The sequence below is a fragment of the Platalea leucorodia genome (assembly GCF_965183815.1).
Source record: "Platalea leucorodia genome assembly, chromosome: 22".
Lineage (NCBI taxonomy): Eukaryota > Metazoa > Chordata > Aves > Pelecaniformes > Threskiornithidae > Platalea > Platalea leucorodia.
Genome location: NC_138844.1, coordinates 3872659 through 3891716, shown reverse-complemented (window position 1 = coordinate 3891716; position 19058 = coordinate 3872659). Strand labels below are relative to the sequence as shown.

The 19058-nt window shown below is 48.7% G+C and overlaps 1 protein-coding gene across 14 annotated transcripts in view; it reads left to right on the top strand.

Moving 5' to 3' along the window:
* Nucleotides 1-19058, top strand: part of MAPT (microtubule associated protein tau) — a 63337-nt gene that overhangs the window by 28019 nt on the left and 16260 nt on the right. For 11 of the 14 annotated variants that reach the window (XM_082331948.1, XM_082331950.1, XM_082331945.1 and 8 more), the window contains 7 exons: nucleotides 5421-5509; nucleotides 6898-6984; nucleotides 8411-8497; nucleotides 10136-10201; nucleotides 13349-14263; nucleotides 16805-16860; nucleotides 18074-18253. In XM_082331948.1, coding sequence (XP_082188074.1) covers nucleotides 5437-5509; nucleotides 6898-6984; nucleotides 8411-8497; nucleotides 10136-10201; nucleotides 13349-14263; nucleotides 16805-16860; nucleotides 18074-18253 — 1464 coding nt within the window. In that variant the 5' untranslated portion in view covers nucleotides 5421-5436. The remainder of the gene's footprint in view (nucleotides 1-5420; nucleotides 5510-6897; nucleotides 6985-8410; nucleotides 8498-10135; nucleotides 10202-13348; nucleotides 14264-16804; nucleotides 16861-18073; nucleotides 18254-19058) is intronic. The other 3 variants (XM_082331941.1, XM_082331943.1, XM_082331942.1) reach the window with 1 other exon arrangement.

The window sequence follows — 19058 nt, the reverse complement described above, 5'->3', positions numbered from 1 at the left end:
TTCTCCTGGGCACGAATGCAGGAGAGCGTCAGGGATGTGGCGCTGGTGTCTCGACTCACGATCAGTGCATCTTGCAAACGAAGCGAAATCAGGCTGGCTGCGGGCTGGCACGGAGACCTTTGTGGGTGTTGGACAAAAGGTGGTGCGTGGTTTTGCAGGCAGTGTGGGAACCATCACGCAAAGCTGATAGGCTTTACTGTCAGGTCTCTGCACAAAGAGTGATGTTGCTTTCAGTATCCTTGCCAAACTCCACAAGGAAAATTGTATTTTTTTCATCTTTAAATGTCTTGTGGACCATGAGCTGAGTAATGGCTTTCACTTCCTGACCTAAACTTCAGTGCTGTCAGTGGCTGTTAAAGGTTTGCATCATTTCACTTAAGGCTTTTCCTTACTGGATATGTGGTCCTACCTGCTTTGGGCTCTTTGGGGTGTAAATTGCTATTTTGGCTTTTAGCCGCCAACGTTTTGTACAGCACAAGCCTGCAGGGACTGTTCTGGGGCCCGGTTCAGCTGTGAAATGCTGTTCAGATGCTGTGAGAGTTGCTCCTGGTTACTGCAATATTGAGCTTAGCTGGCTGAGTCGTGGAGAAGCGCATCCAGAGTCGCCCAGTGGCCTGAATGCCATGAGCCACCCTGCGCTCCCTCTGCTCCGCCCGTGGATCCACGCACACCCCCAGCCCACCCCGGTTACAGCAATTGGAATATCTGCTCCTCTCCAGGTTACACCGGTCTGAGGGTGGGGATGGCAATAATCAACTCTCAAACCAGCTGGAGGCTTGGAGGCCACTGTTCTGTAATCCTTTATCATTGGGAAAGCATCTCCAAGCCTGGGAGTGAAATATGCTGTGTGCCAGCCTGCGTCTCATCTTAACGCTGATGCGAGTGGCAAAGCAATGGCATTTGGTGGCAGGAGATGGCCGGGCTTCCACCAGTTAAACTCACCTCTCGGACAAACTGGATTTGTGCTGCGGGCCCTAACTAGGTTGCACGCACAGAGCAAACACCAGAGGTACGGGTGGGCTGAGTCTGCGCTGCCAGAAATCAGCCTGTTTCTCCTGCTCCTGGCAACAAAAACTTTGCCCCCCTCCTTGCCTCCTCGTGTGCCTTGTTGCACAGCTCAAAATGACTGCTCGATACGCCTCTGCTCTCGAAAGGTGGGCTGCGGGTTTGAAAAATGTGAGGTTTGGAGGAGCTGTTAATTATGGGATAGGCTGTTGCTTTTTAGATAGTGTCCCTAGTTTACAAGGATAGTTCTGCTGGAAATGGATAAGATTCTTAGGGGGGTTTGTGCTTTATCTGTCATGCAGAGGGTGCTGCTGAAGTTTATCTCTGCGCAGCTATCCTTGCTGTAATTATTCATTACTGAACCATTGCTTCAAGGTGGGGCTGGTTTTACAGTTTTTTAGAACATTTTTTCCCCTTAATGTTACGTTTTTCCCCAAGAGGGGTTTCCCCTTCCCCCGCTTGAAAACCAAATAGGATTATCATTATAGACTTTTTTCAAAATTCAAGGTAGTTTTTCAAACGTGCAATTTTCAGACCGTCTTTGTTTAAAAAGTCTAATCTAAAACACGCAGTTTTAATAAGGTTTAAATTCTCTTTACTCATATGAATTTATCACCTGAGTGAAAAGCCGAAGCAAAGCTGAGACTTTCCCAACTAGAATAAGAAGGGTTTTGCATACAGGCAATTCAGTTTTGCTTCTTGGTTTCAACCAGACAGATCTGTCCCAAAACTGTCACCAGTATCATCAGTACGGTTTTGACTGAGCAATGCTTTTAGCTGACATCTGCAATGGATGAAAGAGGGAGAGAATGAAGTTCAGCATCCATCGGAGAGGCATAAAATGTCTTTATAGATGACGTTCCTGGTGCATAGGACTGTATGATTATATGGCCTGTGTATTTCAAATTCTGCTGGGAGAGCTTTGCAGCTTAGAGATAATGGTAGTGGCGGCTCACTCGGACCTACCCATTGAGTTGCTTTGTGCGCTTAATGTTATTTATTTACTTATCTGGTGCTGATGAACTTTCATCAGCCCTATTGTAATGGGTTGAAATCTCAGCCCTGCCAGGCCTTGGAGGGCAAGCTGTAGGAAATGCTTCCCGAGCCGCACGGGAGGGGCAGCGCTTGTGAGAAAGGCATCTGTTGAGTGGGCATTTCTTCAGCTAAAAGCACGATGCTGTGGGAACCATGTGGGAGCTGGATCCCCCTCCCTGCCCCTTGGCTCGTGCCAGTTTGAGGAGTTTTTGTTCTTTTCCACCACGGGCTGCTGCACACAGCGGCTCAGGCACAGAGTGACCCTGCTCCTCTGCCTGCCGTGCTGCAGACACGGTGGGAGGACATTGTGCTTGATCTGCTGCGAGGTGCTTCTGCTCTCCACAGCAAAGCATGCATCAGCCCCCCAAATCACCGTGTCCAAATGAATGAGCATCCAGGGCGTTTCGTAAGCTGCAGCCAGATTTCAGGTGCTCTCAGGGTCCCATTGAGTGTTTTTTTGATGGATCTTTGTGGCTTTTGGTTGTGCTTTTTTCCTTGTAACAGAAAAGGCAGCTCTTTCTCTCATCTCTGAAAAATTAATGGCTGCATCCTCCCGAGCCTGTCTCAAGTCCGTTAGCTCTGAGACGGCCGAATCCTGCCATGCGTGGAGCGCAGTGGGAACAGGGGCTGTCTCTGCCCGGCTGTGAGCAGCACAGCATTAAAGGCCTCCTTGCAACACTCAGACAGATAGCAAGATTGTCAGCTTCTCTGAAAAACCCCCGGCCGCTTCTTTGTGCTGAAAAGCCCCGGCACTGGCAGGTCAGCGGGAAGCAGGGCGACAGTCAGCCCTGTGACCAGGCGGCCCCGCGTGCCCGCCAGCAGATCCACCGGCCTTTGCTGAATCACGGCTCGCTGCTGCTGTGCCAGGGTTGCACAGATGCTAAATGCTCTATTCAGAGGAAAAGTGGAAGATCTTTGACTGTGTCGGATGCTGTCCATGGAGCCAGCAGATGAGCCTCCGGCGGGGTATGCGAGCTCACTAGCTGTCAAGCTAGGAGTCCTCTCTGGATGGTGTCCCAGGAAATTCTTGTCCAGAGGCAAGAAAGGACTAAACGTATCTTTCCAGGGAGATTGGGGGAGACGCTAATTGCTCTTCTCCAAAAAACAGGTGGGAGGAAGAGAGAAAAGGAGGCAGAATAAGGAAACAGTAAGTCTCATTTAAATCCAGCACAGCAGAGTTGTGAGTGGTTTGCCTCTGGGTCTGCAGTTGGGAAGCAAAGCTGTTAATATCTGTAGATGTTTAGTGAACGGAGCTGGGCTGGGAGGACTGTTAGGGACCACCAGTTGTGAGTGGAGTGGGAACTACTTCTCCCATCCACGTTTTCCTACCAACAGACAGGGCAGTGTGTGGGGAAAACTGTACCCGGTGCCGTGTGTGTGTTTGGGGCAGAGAGGTCGCTCTTCTGTACGTGCACGCACACAAACACACACACGAGCAGCACATTTGTGCGTCATTTCATCCTCATGTTCGTGCCCAAGTTGCTTTTGTGGCCTGTACACTAGGTTAACGTTATATTTTAGTATTTCAGTGCTAAGTAGACCCATAAATAATACCAAGCGGCGGCCAGATGAGACCAGGACATAATCAATATGATCCTTTGAGCTCTGGGAGGAGGGCAGCCATATGTCCAAATAATTAGGGGCCACCATTTTTGGGGCAAAAATCAGGTACTTAATTCTTTCCTATTTTATACTTCCATTTTTATGGGTGATTTCGTTTCAGGGCAAGTTTTCAGACTTACTTGGTACAGTTCTGTCAAATGGCTTTGTAGCTGTCTAAGGCAGAAATTAAATTGCATAGTCATCTTGCTAAGGCTTAAAAAAAGCTGGGCGAGAGATCTGGTTACTAGCATTGGAGTTGCTCTTGCGTAGTTCCGTATATCCAGTTAATTTATTGCCAGCAAACAAAACCACATGAGTTTGCTTCCTTGCTGGTGGTAACCTGAGAGCTTCATTGCTGGATTCATTCACTCCTGACGGTCATGGAAAACGTGTGATTACACTAATAGCCAGTTATTAATCACTGCCAACGGCTGTAATTATATCAGCTATTAGGAGGTCAACTAAATGCAATGTCTGTCCAACCAGCATGGAGAATAATGAGAAACATGGTCCCTGCTTCACAGAGACGACTGTGAATGACTTCATTTCCTTTTGCAGGTAAATGCACGTTAGAAAAATAACTCTGAATTTTAGCACCTTTCTACTTCCACTCCAGTGTCCCGACCTATTTACTGTGCCTTGCTCTATACCATGGTGTTGGCTTTCTTAGCACCGCAAGAAGGATTCAGGGTTAAGCAGCCGTTGTGTTGTTCTCTCAGACACACAACTAAGCCAGCCCTCTTTTCTAAGAGTGCCTGGTCCAAATCCATTTCTGTATGTCACTTTTGGATTGCTTTTAAGATCGTTATAGCTGTGTATCCCTGCTGGGTGTATCCACAGGGGTAGAAGGTATCCCTTCCTGCAGCCGCGTCACACCTCGCCGGCAGACACTTCTGTTGAGAAACTGATTAAAGTGGCAAATGCAGAGTTTGGAGCGTGCAGCAGAAGCACATCTGCACTAAGCATGCTGCTCCCAGTGACCAGCTGTGACAAAACGGTGGCTGAGCAGTGCCCTGTGTGCACCAGGATCGTCATTTTGCTTGGGTTATCTTAAATACCTGTGGAATTCTGATGTTGCAGCTGGGCAGAAGTTACCTATATCCTTATTGCAATGGATGCAGTGACCGGCACATGCTTCTGCTTGAACAGGAATAATTAGACCTTCCCTTTGTTCACAAGGAACATTTGCCCCTTTATATGTCCTTTGTGCAAATTCCGTGTTTTCCTTTCGGCTCATGCCCATAGGTGAATTTTTTCTGTCCTCTGAGCATGGATTGCTGTGGCCTTCTGTGCTGAGAGCTCGGTGCGGCGCTGCCGAAGAGTGGTGTCTGGCTGGGGCAGCCCTTTTAGATCCCAGTTTGGCAGGTTAGCGCTCCCTTCCCGCTGTCCTCCTCCATTTGATGGCTGTGGACGAAACATGCTCCTGGTGGATTTGGAGGCACTAGCGTTAGATGCTCCAGGGAGTATTTCAGCACTGGTGTGAAACCCAATAGGTAACACGTATCTTGAGCTGTGACCTTCCCTGAGCATAATGGTGTGATTTCAGGGCTCATCAGGAAAAGGGAACAAAGTAGATATCTTCTTATAGTGGCTGAAAAGATGGGTGGCTGTTGCTGGCTGATTGCTTGCAATAGGATGTTTAATGCTCCTGGAAGTTGGCTGACAAACCAAAATTGTCTCGTGTAGCAGTAGATGGGAGCGCACCATCTGGGCTCCAGATGAAGGCGTGTTGTGTCAGGTTTTGCCTGATGGGTGTTTGGTTTTACTCTCCTCTTCAGGTAACTTTGCTGAGAGATGGCAGAGCAGCGCCAGGACGTCACCATGATGGAGGATCATGCAGCTGGCCAGGAGAAGCACATCCCATCAGGTGAGCACCTCCGGGAGGAGATGATGTAAGGGACCTGCCTTGCCCACTGCTGAGAGAATGACCTAAGTGGGGAGAGCAGGGCCAGCGTGCGAGGGGTCCTTGGGGACAGCCAGGAGGAGATGGTACGTGCGTCTGGAAGGTTACCGTGGATCAGCTGGCTGCAGCCACTGGACAGTGGGTGGCCCACAAGATGCTCTGATGTTCGTAGTCGTAGGACAACGCTGCTCTTTGGTATCATTGCCCAGCGAGAGCAGAACAACCCCTAGTATCCAGACTAGTGATGATCTTATTGCTGCAGCTTTGCAAATATGTGTTTCTGTGTTCACTCCTTAGTTCGCTATAAAAATACAGCACTGCTTTTATTTGGAGACACAGCTCAAGGCTGCTGCTTGCTGCCTGCTTTTCTCACCTGCACAGGGAGATGGGAGAACTGAACAGAGAGCTCTGGGAGCGGTGGCCGTGCAAGAGTCTTTTGCCCCATATGTCAGACCTGCATTTCTCAAGAAGCCTTTCCTTTCTCATTCCACCATGCTCCACAATTGAGCTTGGAAACCCACCTAAGACCAGCAAACCTGGTGGGACTCACTCCTGGCTATGCTCCATATAAACATCATCTTAATTTTCTTTTCTTGAGGTGCTTTGGAGACACCTTGCACCAGATAAATGGATTGCCTCTGTCCTGGAGAGAATCCATAGCATCCATTCATCCCGGGTTCTGTAATGCATTTCAGTCTGATAGCTCCTCTCAGCTTGTAGCCTCAGCTTTGCACATCACAGGTTCCCAGGCATTTTGCTTGTGCTAGTTCGAATCTTCTTTTCAAAGCCATTTTCTCCAGTTGTCATTATTTTATTTGTCCAGACTCCTTGCAGAGAGGAGGCTTGTGCCTCTTGCCCTGCTCTTCCAAAAGATGACTTTTGCAACCAAGTCTTCGCACAGTATGTTATGTGCTACCCCAAGCCCTTTACAAAGACTTGCCGGTTTGCAGTTATTAGAACTAACGCATCACGGAAGCGTTCAGCAGCCTGCTCTGGGAGGGAGGCTAATGGCTCCAGAAATGGCAGAGAGGACGACAGTGACTCAGAAGTTGTACATCTTTTCTGCTTACGTTGCTAAGATCTCCTTTCCTGCTTGTGCCATGCTTTGCTGTTTCTAGCTGTCCGGTTCACTGGGCTTTTCTTTTGCTGATGAGTTTCTGCTTGTTCCTTTTGGTGATGACACTGGTGCTTTTGGTTGGCATTTTCACGCTTTGCTTGCTTATTAGTTCAGGTGTTTTATACTCTTCAATTACAGTTTTTTTGCTGCTGTGGATCTGGGCAATCGGAGTTTGTAACGCGCAGGCCATAATTTGTAGCCAAGGACTTGTTTTAAGTATTTGAATGTTTTCCAGGCTATCCCCTTCAGATACCAGTCGATGATGGATCGGATGAGCCTGTTTCTGAAACATCTGACGCTAAGAGCACCCCAACTACGGAAGGTGGGAGCTCTTTGACTTACTGCTTTGAAACCATGATGGATGGGGTCGTGGTAAACCTTGCCGAAAGGCTCGCAGTGCCGTGTTCTGGTGGGGTTTCTCAGGACAGTGTCTGCACTCTTGGACAAATGCTCTTCGTTAGTCTCATCACAAGTGATGTTTGCCACTCTGCAGAATGAGATAATGAGCTTTAAAGGTGGAGACTGGGTTGGAAGGCAAGAGAAGGTGAAGTGTTTATTATAGCTCAGGAAGTTGCTCGCCGTTTGTTTCCTGAAGACTTTTTACACAGTGACTGCAAGGTCCCGTTAGCTCAGCACAGCCGGGAGCAATCCCATGTTGTGTGTTCCCAGGGCCAGAGCTGCATCACTGTGCTCCCCCAAGCTACTGACAGCACGTCCTGGTCGCTGCGTTCCCTTTCAGAGTTGGCTGTACCTCATGGCTTTTTTTTTTTGCCCCCTCTGTATTTACATGTTCAGCACGTACATGTATTTACATGTACAGCATGCTTCATGCTGGAATGATGAGAGGGGCAGAGTCTATCCATAAAACAAAACTTTGTGCTGATGTAAAGGTCATATTGGTAGGACTCGGGACATGCCTGTGCTGCTCCAGAGTGTTATCTGAATGCCGTGTTTGTAGAAAGAATCTAATTCCGAAGTGGTCTAGAGACTTGTTCGCTGTTTTAGTTAACTGCACCTTTTGTGTTCCTCTGGCTGCTTTAATCTCAAGTATCCGCCTCTTGGAGAATTCAGGTAAAGGCATTAGTTTGCAAAATTTATCTAGAAGAAAGGTGGACAGAGACGGTGGCCAGTTCCAGCCCTGTCCCGCTGGAGGAATGGGCCGACTGATTGTGAAGTGGCTCTGTTCCTGTGGATGTGGCTCAAGAAATCAGTACGTAAAACCCGGCTGGTGCAGAAGGGGATAGCTATTGTCCCTCTTCCCAGTTGGATCGGGATTGTCGTGACGAGCAGACATCCCTCTGGTAGATAGAACCAGGTATCTGCCTGTCTCAGAGCTGCCCAGAGTGCGACGCAGTCGCAGTGCTCAGGTGGTTTATGAAGGTATCTGATGGGAGCTGTTCTTTCCTGCTCCAGACCAGTGATGTCCCCATGCAGATAGCATTGCTGCGCATGCAGATCAGGCACCAGTGGCTGTCTTCAGCTATGCGTTTTCAGAGAGTGTTTATGGTAAAGCCTTCAGCTGCATAAGGAATACGCTGGAGATGCGTGGTTTGTGTGGCAGAGGGGACAGCTCATGGTGTCCCTGCGATACTGGCTTTGCTATGTCATGCTCGGTTGTCTCCCTCCACAAGCACTGGCTCAAGGGAGGGAGTCGGGTGCTTTTCTGAGCAAAAAGTCCTTCAGGCGTGTCCTGGCCTCCACAGGATTTTGCCACTCAACGGCTATGTGAAAGCTGCGTTGTTTTTCAGATGCCACAGCACCTTTAGTGGAGGAAGGAGACCACGAGGATCAGGGTGGTGTCGAACAGCACGGGGAGATCCCAGAAGGAACCACAGGTGAGGGAGACCAAGGTGCAGTTTCATCTCTTGATGCAGACAGAGCAGAGAGCTGGACTGGTTAGTGCTTAAAAATAACACTGCAAAACCTCTCGCAGGCATGCTTTGCTCCTGATGCGTGCTTCTTTCTTCTCCACGGCCTGCAGAAATAATTCCTATCTTGCAATTGTCCTCTTGCCTTCCCCATCCTGGGGGAAACTTGCGGCCTTTCTTCTCTCTTTCTCAGCTCCGCATCTGACAGTCTTTCTATCTGGTGTCTCTGTGGTGGCTTTGCCTCCCATCTCCAGGCTAAGCGCTTACCTGCAGATCCTGGTCATCTCTGCCCCTCTGCCAGCAGCCCTGCTTTGCTGGCGAGGCGAGGCGGTCACCGCAGGACCTTGCTGCTTGTCTCACTGGTGCTCTCGCTCAGCCCAGCCCATGCGGTTGTCTTTGAAGCGGCAGGTGAAAACCAGGCCACTGCAGCAGTTCTCTGGCTGCTGGCGTGTTTTAAGGATAATGCAGAGGAAGTGAAGTGGCTAATGCAGCCTGAATGCTCTGTGGGGAATCACTGCACCTGGGCCTGGTTTTCCAGGGAGGGATGGGGATCTTTCAGAGGCAGAGTAAGAAGGGAGTGAGCTGCAGCAGTGCTGTGCGTGTACAAGAGTGCAGGAGCTCCTGGGAGAGTCAGTTCTGTATGTGAAAAATGGGTATGTGTCCTCTGTGCAGTAGCCACTGGCTTTTCCTGGAAGCATCAGGCAGGACCCGAGAAAGGTGGTGGGTGGAAATGGGCTTCTGCCAATGCCCGAACACCGAAACAAGCCCACAGCACACTCCCTTCGGTGGCCAAATTGTCTGTTCTGCATCCAGTCCCCAGGCTGCTGGTGGAGCCCTGGGCTGACACGCAGAGTGGCTCGCCTGCTAGCAAGGATGCTCAGTCTCTGGTTCAACATCTGACTGTACCAGGGAGCCAGGAAGAAGCAGTGTGTCCTGCACTCTTTGGAAAAAAATGGGGAAAACAGAGAAGGTCCTAGTTTGACTGTAGAACTGTGACGTACAAATATAATTGATTAAGCTGGTTTGAAAGTAGTCATATAATAAGTTGAAAAAATTATGATAGAGACAAACCATCATTGCTGTGAAGAAAATTGTGCCTCTCTAATGTACCAGTATTCCTGATGTGTCAGGTTTATATCAGACTCGGATTTACTGGTGTCAAATAGCCTTGGCAGAGTTCGTTACAGTAAGCTAGGTAGCAGACACCAAGATGGTAGGGCTCAGGTAAGAGTTAGACATTCACGTGAGTGCTGTTGGCAACATAAACAGTAGGTGGGGGTAGAAGAGGGGGTATAAATCCACAAGTTTCCCTGCTCCTTAACAGCCTGTTTTCTGCACCTCTGCCTGAAGGAGCTTGTACTAACCTGCCACCCAGGATGTGCAAGTTGCTGAAACACTCCTCCAGTCTGGTACAGCACAGGCTGAATAGACCTACCTAGGTCCATCGTCGGTGTGGGTTGATTGCCTTTCTGGTACTGCCCTGCTCATAGTAGAGTGCTGATGGGCAGAATCAGCAAGGAGGTAAATAAATTTTCCAGACCTACGCTTAAACTTAATTCTTGTTTTGATCATGTTTTTCCCCTTCTTTCTCTGAACTGGGACCAGCTGAAGAGGCAGGCGTAGGAGCCACTCCCAACCTGGAGGACCACGCCGCAGGAGATGCAGCTCAAGGTTAGTGAATCGTCTGTCACTGGGGTCCAGTTATCGCTGCCCACATGTGCGGCTGGTTGCTAGTGGCTTGGGAATTTTCTTCCGTAATGCGGATGCTCTGCACTGTACGAGCAGTTGTGCAGCTCTCCCTGTTCCTGACAGGGGAGGGTCATACATGCTTTGAATGTTCCAACATACTCATTTTGGGGAACTGCAGCTTTTCATGCGCCAAATTTCTCTCTCAGATGGCTGAAGCCCTGGTGCTTGTTTGTCCAGTTGCAAATGGGCTAGAAAAGGTAATAAACAGAGCCGGGGTGGTGCAGTTAGCCGGGAGGAACTGCTCAGCATTGAACAGAGTCAGTTTTGGGCCCTGCGTGTCACACGTGAAATAAGCGAATTGTTAATTACTGTGTCTCTTTCTAACATAAAACATGCCTCAAACCTACTCACCGATGCCCTGACTTTAACATTAAGGGTGGTTTTTTCTCATCCCAGTCTTAGGGAAGGTGACTGACAAGGCCAGGCACAGTGGGCAGTGAGCGTTTTTAGAGCGTTAACAGTGCGTCTGCTCAGATGAGCCAAGAAATTATCCAGGGACCTCTTGGCTATCTGGGAAGCCTCTCTTGACTCTGCTCAGTTCAGACTTGATGGAAAACTTCAGGATGGGACTTTCCCAAAGCACCCAGTGCTAGCTTAATTCTGTGCCCAATGAGGCAGACTTAGGGCTTCAAACTCGCTTTGATATTGCTGTCTTGCTGGCACTAATACACCATGGTGTGCTGTTTAAAAATCTTAGTTAAACCCCATTTTGTAAGGTAGTTTCCTGTGCAGTAGACATAACAAATTCCTCCAGTTGCTTGGGCAGCATCTTTCCTCCTCATGGTTGCATTAGTGCATTTACAGACATCCATGTCTTTTAAAGAAGTAAATAGGTCTTTGCCTTCTCAGCTCAGGGCAGAATTCAGGTCATCTTTGCTTTCCACACACGGATGAGCACAGTTAAGTGCAGTCTGCTCCCTGCAATTAAAATAAAACCTTTGCTTGCCTGTCCAGTGGTTCTTGGACTAGCAACTCTTCTGTATTTAAAGCAGTGGCGCCACTACAAGAAAGAAATCGAGAGTGTTGGCAGGAGGGGGGTGAAGTTCTCACTTCTGTCTGCCCTGTTCAGTCTGGTTCTAGCTGCTGTTTCTCACCAGATTTTTAATAAGACCTTTCTGTACTGTCCTGGGATCTTTCAGCTGTCGGATACGGGGACATACAGCTAGCTGGAGCTCTGATATAACCTATACACGACATTTCTAGGTTCTTATGTAAATGGTTACTTCTCTGAAAGCGGACTTGTAATATAATGTGCTGCTTCCTTTTAATGGTTCTCTTTGATTCGGAGGAAAATGTGATTATCCATACACACACAGTCTTGGATATCTCCTTACTAGCTACCTTCATTTTTCGTGTTGTGGGATTTCAAAAAATGATCTTTGCAGTGAAGATGGAGCATGTTAAAATGCTTTTGGAGTCTCAGATGGAGAAGTGTCTTCTGATTCACAGTTTGTGCCGTGCTGGCATTCCGCCAGCTCTTGACCTTGTGCTGCACGTTTCCCTCAGAACTCCCGACATGTCCTGGAGTATGGAAGTACGGCTAATGAACTGACTGTCCACATCTCTGCACCGGCGGTCGTTAATGGTCATGCTGTTCGTTTTGTGGAAGAAATGAGCCAGGACGGTCTGCTGGCTACTGCATAAACATCCTTCAAATCCCTGTAGTTATAAACAGTGTTTCTTCATGTCACATTTCAAATATTACCTGCCGATAGATGCCAATTTAAGATTTCTTTTAAACGACAATTTCAGAGGTCTTTGTGTGGTAGTTTCTCTTAACCATTATATTCTCTTAAAATGGGGAGAACATTGATAAAAGACCGAGTCAGTCTTGACTTCTTCTTTTCTTGTTTAATCTTGTTTGTTAATCTAACAAAGCAACAATCGACATCTCAGTACTGAAGTGCTCTGATCTAGGCTCTTTAGTTTACCTGATCAGTGCTCAAAAAGACCAAAGAGTATTTGAAGCTGGACAAATTCATAATGTAAGATGCACGTTCTTCTTAGGGCAGTTGACTTTAAAACAGTTTACATATGTTCAGGGTGAATTCTCCATTGCTCAGTGCATCTTTGCTTCAGTTGAATGAATTTCTAACAGAAAAGCTCCAGCTCAACTAGAATATACGGCTTAATGCAGCAATTGTTGAGTGAAATTGTAAAGGTCTGCGTCATGCATGAGATCAGCGACAGAACAGAATTCTGCCTTCTACCCCCCCAAAAAGAGATCTGTGTCTCTGTGACCTTAAGTTTGGGTTTGTAAATGCCACACTTTCTACTCTGCCCAAGTGGTGGCAGCAGCGCTGGAGCTCTGATTAGCCCGAGTGGGTGCACAGTCCAAAATTGCTGTGGCCGTGTGACTACAGCCGCATTTTTACTTATAGTCCTTTCCACCGAGTCTGTCTGCTCCAGTGGCTGTTGAAATACACAGCAGTAAGAGAGGAGACATAGGAGTGCCCTTCCCGAAGCTCATTAGCAATAGAAATGATCTGGAGAACATAGCAGAGATGGTTTGAGCTCTGAGAGGGTGTAACTGGTGCCATGTCTGCATGAACATCTCCTGCAAGGGAGGAGAGGACTGTAGGGGTTTTGTAAACCTGTGAAGGAGGGGAGGGTGTCTGGCCTCTTTTGTTCAGGCTCTTGAGGCAAGAAGAGGTGGTCACTGACCAGCAAACTGATGGTCCAGTGGTGGTGTTAGATTAGCAAATGGGTGTGTTCTTGGCTTCTGAAAACCTCTGTAGCTAAACCAGCTCATAGAGCGCGGGCGTGGCAGATGGTGGCGGCTGGATGCCCCAGCCACCTCTGAGAGCGGGTCCAGGGAGGAGTCTGGTCTCCCACGTGCTGTGGCTGTCACTGTTCCTGATTCCCATGGGGATCAGAGTTTCTATAAAGACAAAAGCCACTGTAGAAGTGAGTTGTCTATTCAATGCAGCAGTGTGGGACTTGCTTTTCTCCTCTAGATTGATAGTAGAAATCCTTAGTCTCTCTTCAGCATTACATCACTGACTACGTATTTGACATGCCTGTGCTAATTGTTTGCCCATGCTTCATACCCTGCGTCTTCAACTCCAGGGGAGCCAAGCTCTCCAAAGCTACAGCCTGGCCCTCAGGAGCGTGTGGGAGATGCAATAAAAAGAGAAAGCCAGCCCACAAAGCAGGTAGCTGGGGTTCTTCAGCAGCCTCTTCTGTCACATGAAATGAAGGCTACAACAGCAGCTCCCACCAGAATCGAGGTCACCATCCCACTACCCCTGGATATGTACCAAGACTCCAGAGCATCTGAAGACAGCAGTGAGTTGTGGGATCATCGAGGCAGAGAAGGCATTGGTGTGGATCCAGCGCTGGGAACAGAGCTAGGTCGTGATGTGCGCCCCGAGGGGTTGGCAGGAGCAGGTGGCACAGATGACTCCCATATTAAAGATGGGCCATCTCCTCTATATCCCAGAGCTCCATTAAAAGAAGATGCCAGTGGACGGGAGAGAGATGAGGACCGTGATATTGATGAAACTTCTGAACAGGATTTGCTTTCCCGGGTGGGACAGCATGTTTCACCAGGACCTGAAATGGACTTGTGTCCAGCAACAGCCAAGGCAGCTCTTGAAGAATGCGCCTTTGAAGAAAACAAGTCCAAAGATGTCCTCAGAGACATACCAAGAGAGGCACTTCTTGTTGAAACTGAATCACGTAAAGCAAGAGAGGACCAAGAGGAGAGGAGACAGCCATTGAGGGGGGAAGAAGACACAGATGTCACCCCATCAGAGCCTTCTGAAATCCTCTCCCAAAAAGAAGTGGAGCCCAGGGAGGGAGAAGATTCTGGACCCTTGCTAGAAACAGCCAAACTCCCCGTTGAGTTAAAAGATGACGTGGAAGACAAAGATGCTCCTTTGGAAAAGGCTGTGGCAGATGCAGGAGAACGCCGGATGCGCAAGAAGAAACCTTGTGCCGATGTTGCAGATAAAGGCGTCAGTCGCGTCCCTCTCCTAAAAGGTGTGTGCAGCGTTTGCCTGCCCTGAGCTCACGTTGCCAGTGGCTTGCTCACGACAAGGCTGCCTGAACCAGTACTTCAGCTTGCTGCCACCTCTCGAATCCTGCTGCTTGGGAAATGGCCTGGACCTTTGCTGTGAACTGACCTACAAAGCACTGCTGCTTCTCCCTCCCCCTCCTTCCCCCTTTAGTTAATCCTGGATGTCCTGGCATACTTGCCAGACCCTTATGCTTCGGTTTTGCGTCCCTTGCATGGTGCTGGCGTGTCCCCAGTCATGCTTTGTTCACCTGTTTTTGTTTTGATTTCCTTGGATCTGTGGGGTGGGCACCTTAACTCACACCTGGCACCTTCCCAGAGAAGACGAAGACCGGATGGACGTTGTTCCGGCACGTTGGAGTGGGGCTAACCCGGCGCACGCTGCAGCTTGTTCGGCAAGACACGTGCTATCTGGTTTGCATGTGTCCGCTATCCGGTCCAATAACTCTTTGTACTGGCTTTCCTAAAGAGGGGGGAGGAGGAAAAAGGCAAGTGAGATGGCAAATCTAACCATGGAAAAGGCCCCATGTTGGTCCTGTTTCTTGTACTTTTCCCTTAAATATCCACTACTGACTGCTGTTGGAGGCAAGGTGTGCAGCTAGCTGGACCTTTGCCCACTACAGGGCACGTCCGATGCTCTTAAAAGCATCCTGCTCCGATCCCAGTTCTGGACGGTGTGTCCCTGGGTGGTCCAACACGATGGCTGTATTTGGGGTGTTCTGCGGGAGCTGCCTGTGTGTGTGGAGGCCTGGCTCTTGGGTGCAGCTAACAGCGTGTGTCGCTAGGCTGGGAGGGCAGTCGGACCCTGGAGCTGCTGCGTTCATGCCGCACTCTCAGTCTTAGCTGTCTTGGGTGAAGGTGTGAGTTCACCACCCAATGCACGAGCATCTCTGCCAGCAGAGCAGCTCCTAGACCTTTTCTTTCTCCAAGAGCTATTTTCCACCTTTACTGCGGGTCAGAGGGATGTCACTAGGGGCCCTGCTCAGGGGCCAAATGCAGGTTTTGCACTGAATTGTGTTAAGAAGCTGGGGCAGCAGGACACGCGTTAAAACCCACGGTGTTGTACCTCAGCTCTGGCTGGCCGGGGCCTGGCCTGGGGAAAGCTCTGCTTTTCACCCCAGTGCCTCATCCCAAAAGCTGGCTTGGCTGCTTCCATTAGCCTGGAAACGCTGCTCTGGTTTGCGGCAGAGAGAGCGTGCTCTTTGCTGCGCGGGGTTCATGAAGAAATTGTTGATGTAGCTTTTTCCATTGGAGCTAAAGCTCATAACACATTTCTCGTTGTTCACTACCTAATAAGCCAGCGGGAAGCTTCGCACATGTGCTGCAGGGCATTGGCATGGCTTGCTATCGCTAGCATCGGAGCCTGAAAATGATGGTGGGTTGGGGATGCATTGCCTAGAGTCAACCAGTTTCTGATTCAATAGGAGGAATTTCTCTAATTTAATTGTCTTTTCCTTCAAAGACAGAGATACCTTGTGTCTCTTCAGCTCCAGCCTTGCTCCAGTCTGTAGTTTAACTGAATTTGGGAAGAGTAGTGCATCCAGCAGCTCTGGGAGTGGCTGCTGGCATGGGTCAGGGTCATCAGTGCTGGATTAACAACATTGTTCATGTCACTGGGAAAGGGCTGACCCCCCCAGGGCAAGTTTCCAAAACACTGGGGAGAATATCAGCAGCTTTTCCTCCCAGATTAGGGAGGAATTAGCTGAAGACTGGGAAAAGGGTCTTTGTTATGAGTGCCTTATAGTACAAACATTCCTTCCTCCCCATTTCTAATCTCCTAATTAGCAATGCTGCAGTCTGTTGTGCCTGTAGACTAATGGGACAAAACACTGAAATATTGTCAGAGTCACTGTAAGCTTGATACGAATCAAGTAGGACAACAGCTAAAACCTTAAGACCCTGCAGGGTCTGACCCAGATAAAAGACTCCACTGTCTGCTGCGGAGGCAGAAAGCAGTGTGTCAGGAGAGATGGAAGTAACAACGGCCAGGTATAAAAATGCTTTGAAAAGCTACCACACCGAACAACAACTTTAAATGGGATCACGGGCAACCTGGTGCTGCTAGGATTGGGGCATCCTTCAATTTTAGTCTTTATATATATGGTTATTAGAACCAATGGGTGTTTTAGAGAGGAAGACTCGTGTTTAGGGTTGAGGAGAACTTTCTGTCCTAAGCTGAACAGATGCTACTGGAACTGAGTGCAAATCTGGCCAAAATGGCTCGTACAGACCTTGTTGCCTGTGTCTGCTCTAGTGATGACTAATGCACTGTTGCCTATGCGCAGGATAATCTGTTAACCCAGAAAGAATGTGTTTACGATGTGGAAGTATTTCTGCAAGAGATGAGTGACTTTGTAATATTTCCAAGAATATCTCCTTTTAAAAGGAGAGCAGGAACATGGAACACCCACCCAGCCTACATGTTGCTGTAGCGCAGGCATCGTCATCTCTCAAGAGTTTAATGACCAGTCCCAAGACCTGTAACTGTGTGTATTTCCATTTGTCAGGTCGTATTGACAGCAAAGACAAGGAAGGGACTGAAGCTGAGGAGAAGAAACCGAAGGTAAGCTAAAAAATAAAACCAGAGGTGACATCAACTCACTAAGTTCTGTGCGTGCTCCTGACTCCCTTCCTGCTCTCCTGGACCGCAGTTGTGCCTCTTAGGAAACCTTGCCATTACCTTCCGTTCTTCCGTCTGTCTTAAAAGAGTGCTTTTATTTTTTCTTCCCTCACCCTGGTTTGGATGGTGCAATCCATAGTGATCTTTGAGGGCGAGGAAGCGAACCAAATCTAAAACAAACATGTTGGGTTGGGTGGGTGGTTAGAGAAATCATTTTCTCAGCCTGAGACCGGAAAGCAGCCAGCTGGCTTTGCTGGGGCAAACCGGTGCAACAGCAAACTCAAAACTGCATTGGGCTGTGCTGGGGACAAGCACCGTAACACTGAAAAGAGCAAGACACGTAATTAAAAAATGAAATTAAATAATCTAGGCCTTGCAGATGCTGTGTTCTGGGTGAGGAACAGAGTTTAATAGTGGGTACATTCCAGAAGTTTAAAGGTATCTGTCACACTGCTAATTTGGAGGAGGTTTAGTTCAGCTGGCCATTAGCCTGGTTAGTGCCTAGGTGAGAGAATGGACAAGATCACGGGCAATTTAGTGGGTGAAGAGTTAAAGGTGAGGAGTATAATTATTTTCAAACAGTGTGAAATTGGGTCTTTCTGTAGTGAGGTTTGGCAGGGCATTTGACATGGTACCAAGCAGTGGTCTAGATAAAAACCATCGACCCATTATTGATAAAGCAGGTATGGTGGGGCGAGAGACCTGGGAGCAGTCATCTGCGTCTCCCAGAAACGCTGGTGTTGATAGTGCTGTACCTGCAGCATCTTTGCCAGCGGAGCACGTAGAGAGTTTGGGAGTAAACAGGGCAGTTCAGATGGTAAAACGTGCCACTGGTGTGGAGGGCAGTGGCAAGGGCAGGCTGTCACGGGGTGACATTTTCCCCAGAAAGGCGCTTGGGTGTTGCTGCACCCTGTGGGAGGAATAGAGCGAGGTATCTCCGCTTGCTGGTGCAGCTGTGGGACCCCAGCAGCGCCCTGGGCCCCGCAGCTCTTGCCCAGCTCTGTGCTGCAGGGAGAGGGCAGTACCAGCCATCGCCTGTCCCACACCCAGTTCTGCATTGCACCTTCTAATCCTATTTAATGTCGGTGATCCCCTTTTGTTTCCCTCCCATACTGATTTTTTTTTGTTCCAATTTTATTTTGTTTCCATGTTTAAGAAATCCTCACCTTCCACTGCCAAACCCTCAGGCGGTAGACCCTCCATCCCCCCCCAACGACACACCTCCTCTAGCACAACCCCTTCGAAAACACCCTCCAGCCCTGCTTCCACCTCTAAACGAGTCTCTTCTGTCACATCCCGACCTGCCAGTACAGGAACGCAAGAAATGAAAGCCAAGGTAAGGAAATGGGATGTGAGAGAGGCAAAGCTGCCTTGGGGAATACCTTAAAGCATTCCTGACAGGTCTGACAGTGCTTGGCTGGGCAGCCTCTCCGTGTCCCGTTCAGTGGAGAGGGTGGGATGTGCTTCCCCTTCTCCAGTGGCCAGACTTGGCTCCAGTTTTGGTGTTTGAAGCAACTGGGTCTGTCTCACCAACACATAGGCCCCTTGCTCTGCGTTACAGCAAAAATATCTCATTGCTGCAGGGTGTTACCTGGTGTCCCTGAGGCATTTCCAGGTCCCTTTATGCTCTTTCATGCTCTTCTTTGTTTTGCAGCTTTATGCTGTGTTTTATGGGTGTGTTTGCTATAAACAGCAGATGTATTTGAAATGTGCTGGAGCCAGATCTGCCAGGTGCTACACAGAGAATAGGAAATGCACACACATCCGTGGCTTATTCTGCAATGTAAAAAGTAGCTTGAAGTTTCCCTTTGTGATGTTTAGTCACACAAATACACCCATGGTGAGGGAAAGGGCAGAGACTGCAGGTCGCAGACAATGGGATATGGTTTTCCCATGACAGGGATTGCGATGGCTCTGCTCTGGTTCCCTGCTGCCTTGGGACCAGTCGGCTTGTCAATTTTCACTTACCTGTTTTTCATGAGCTTTTGTACACAAACCAGCATTAGAAAGTCACCAGAAAGAGGATGTGTTAGTTTATAGATTTGAGGAGGCTTTTCTGCAGGATCAGAAGACAATAAATAGCATATTGCTATTTACGTGCCGTTACAGATTATGTACATGTTACAGTAGTGTGTTACAGG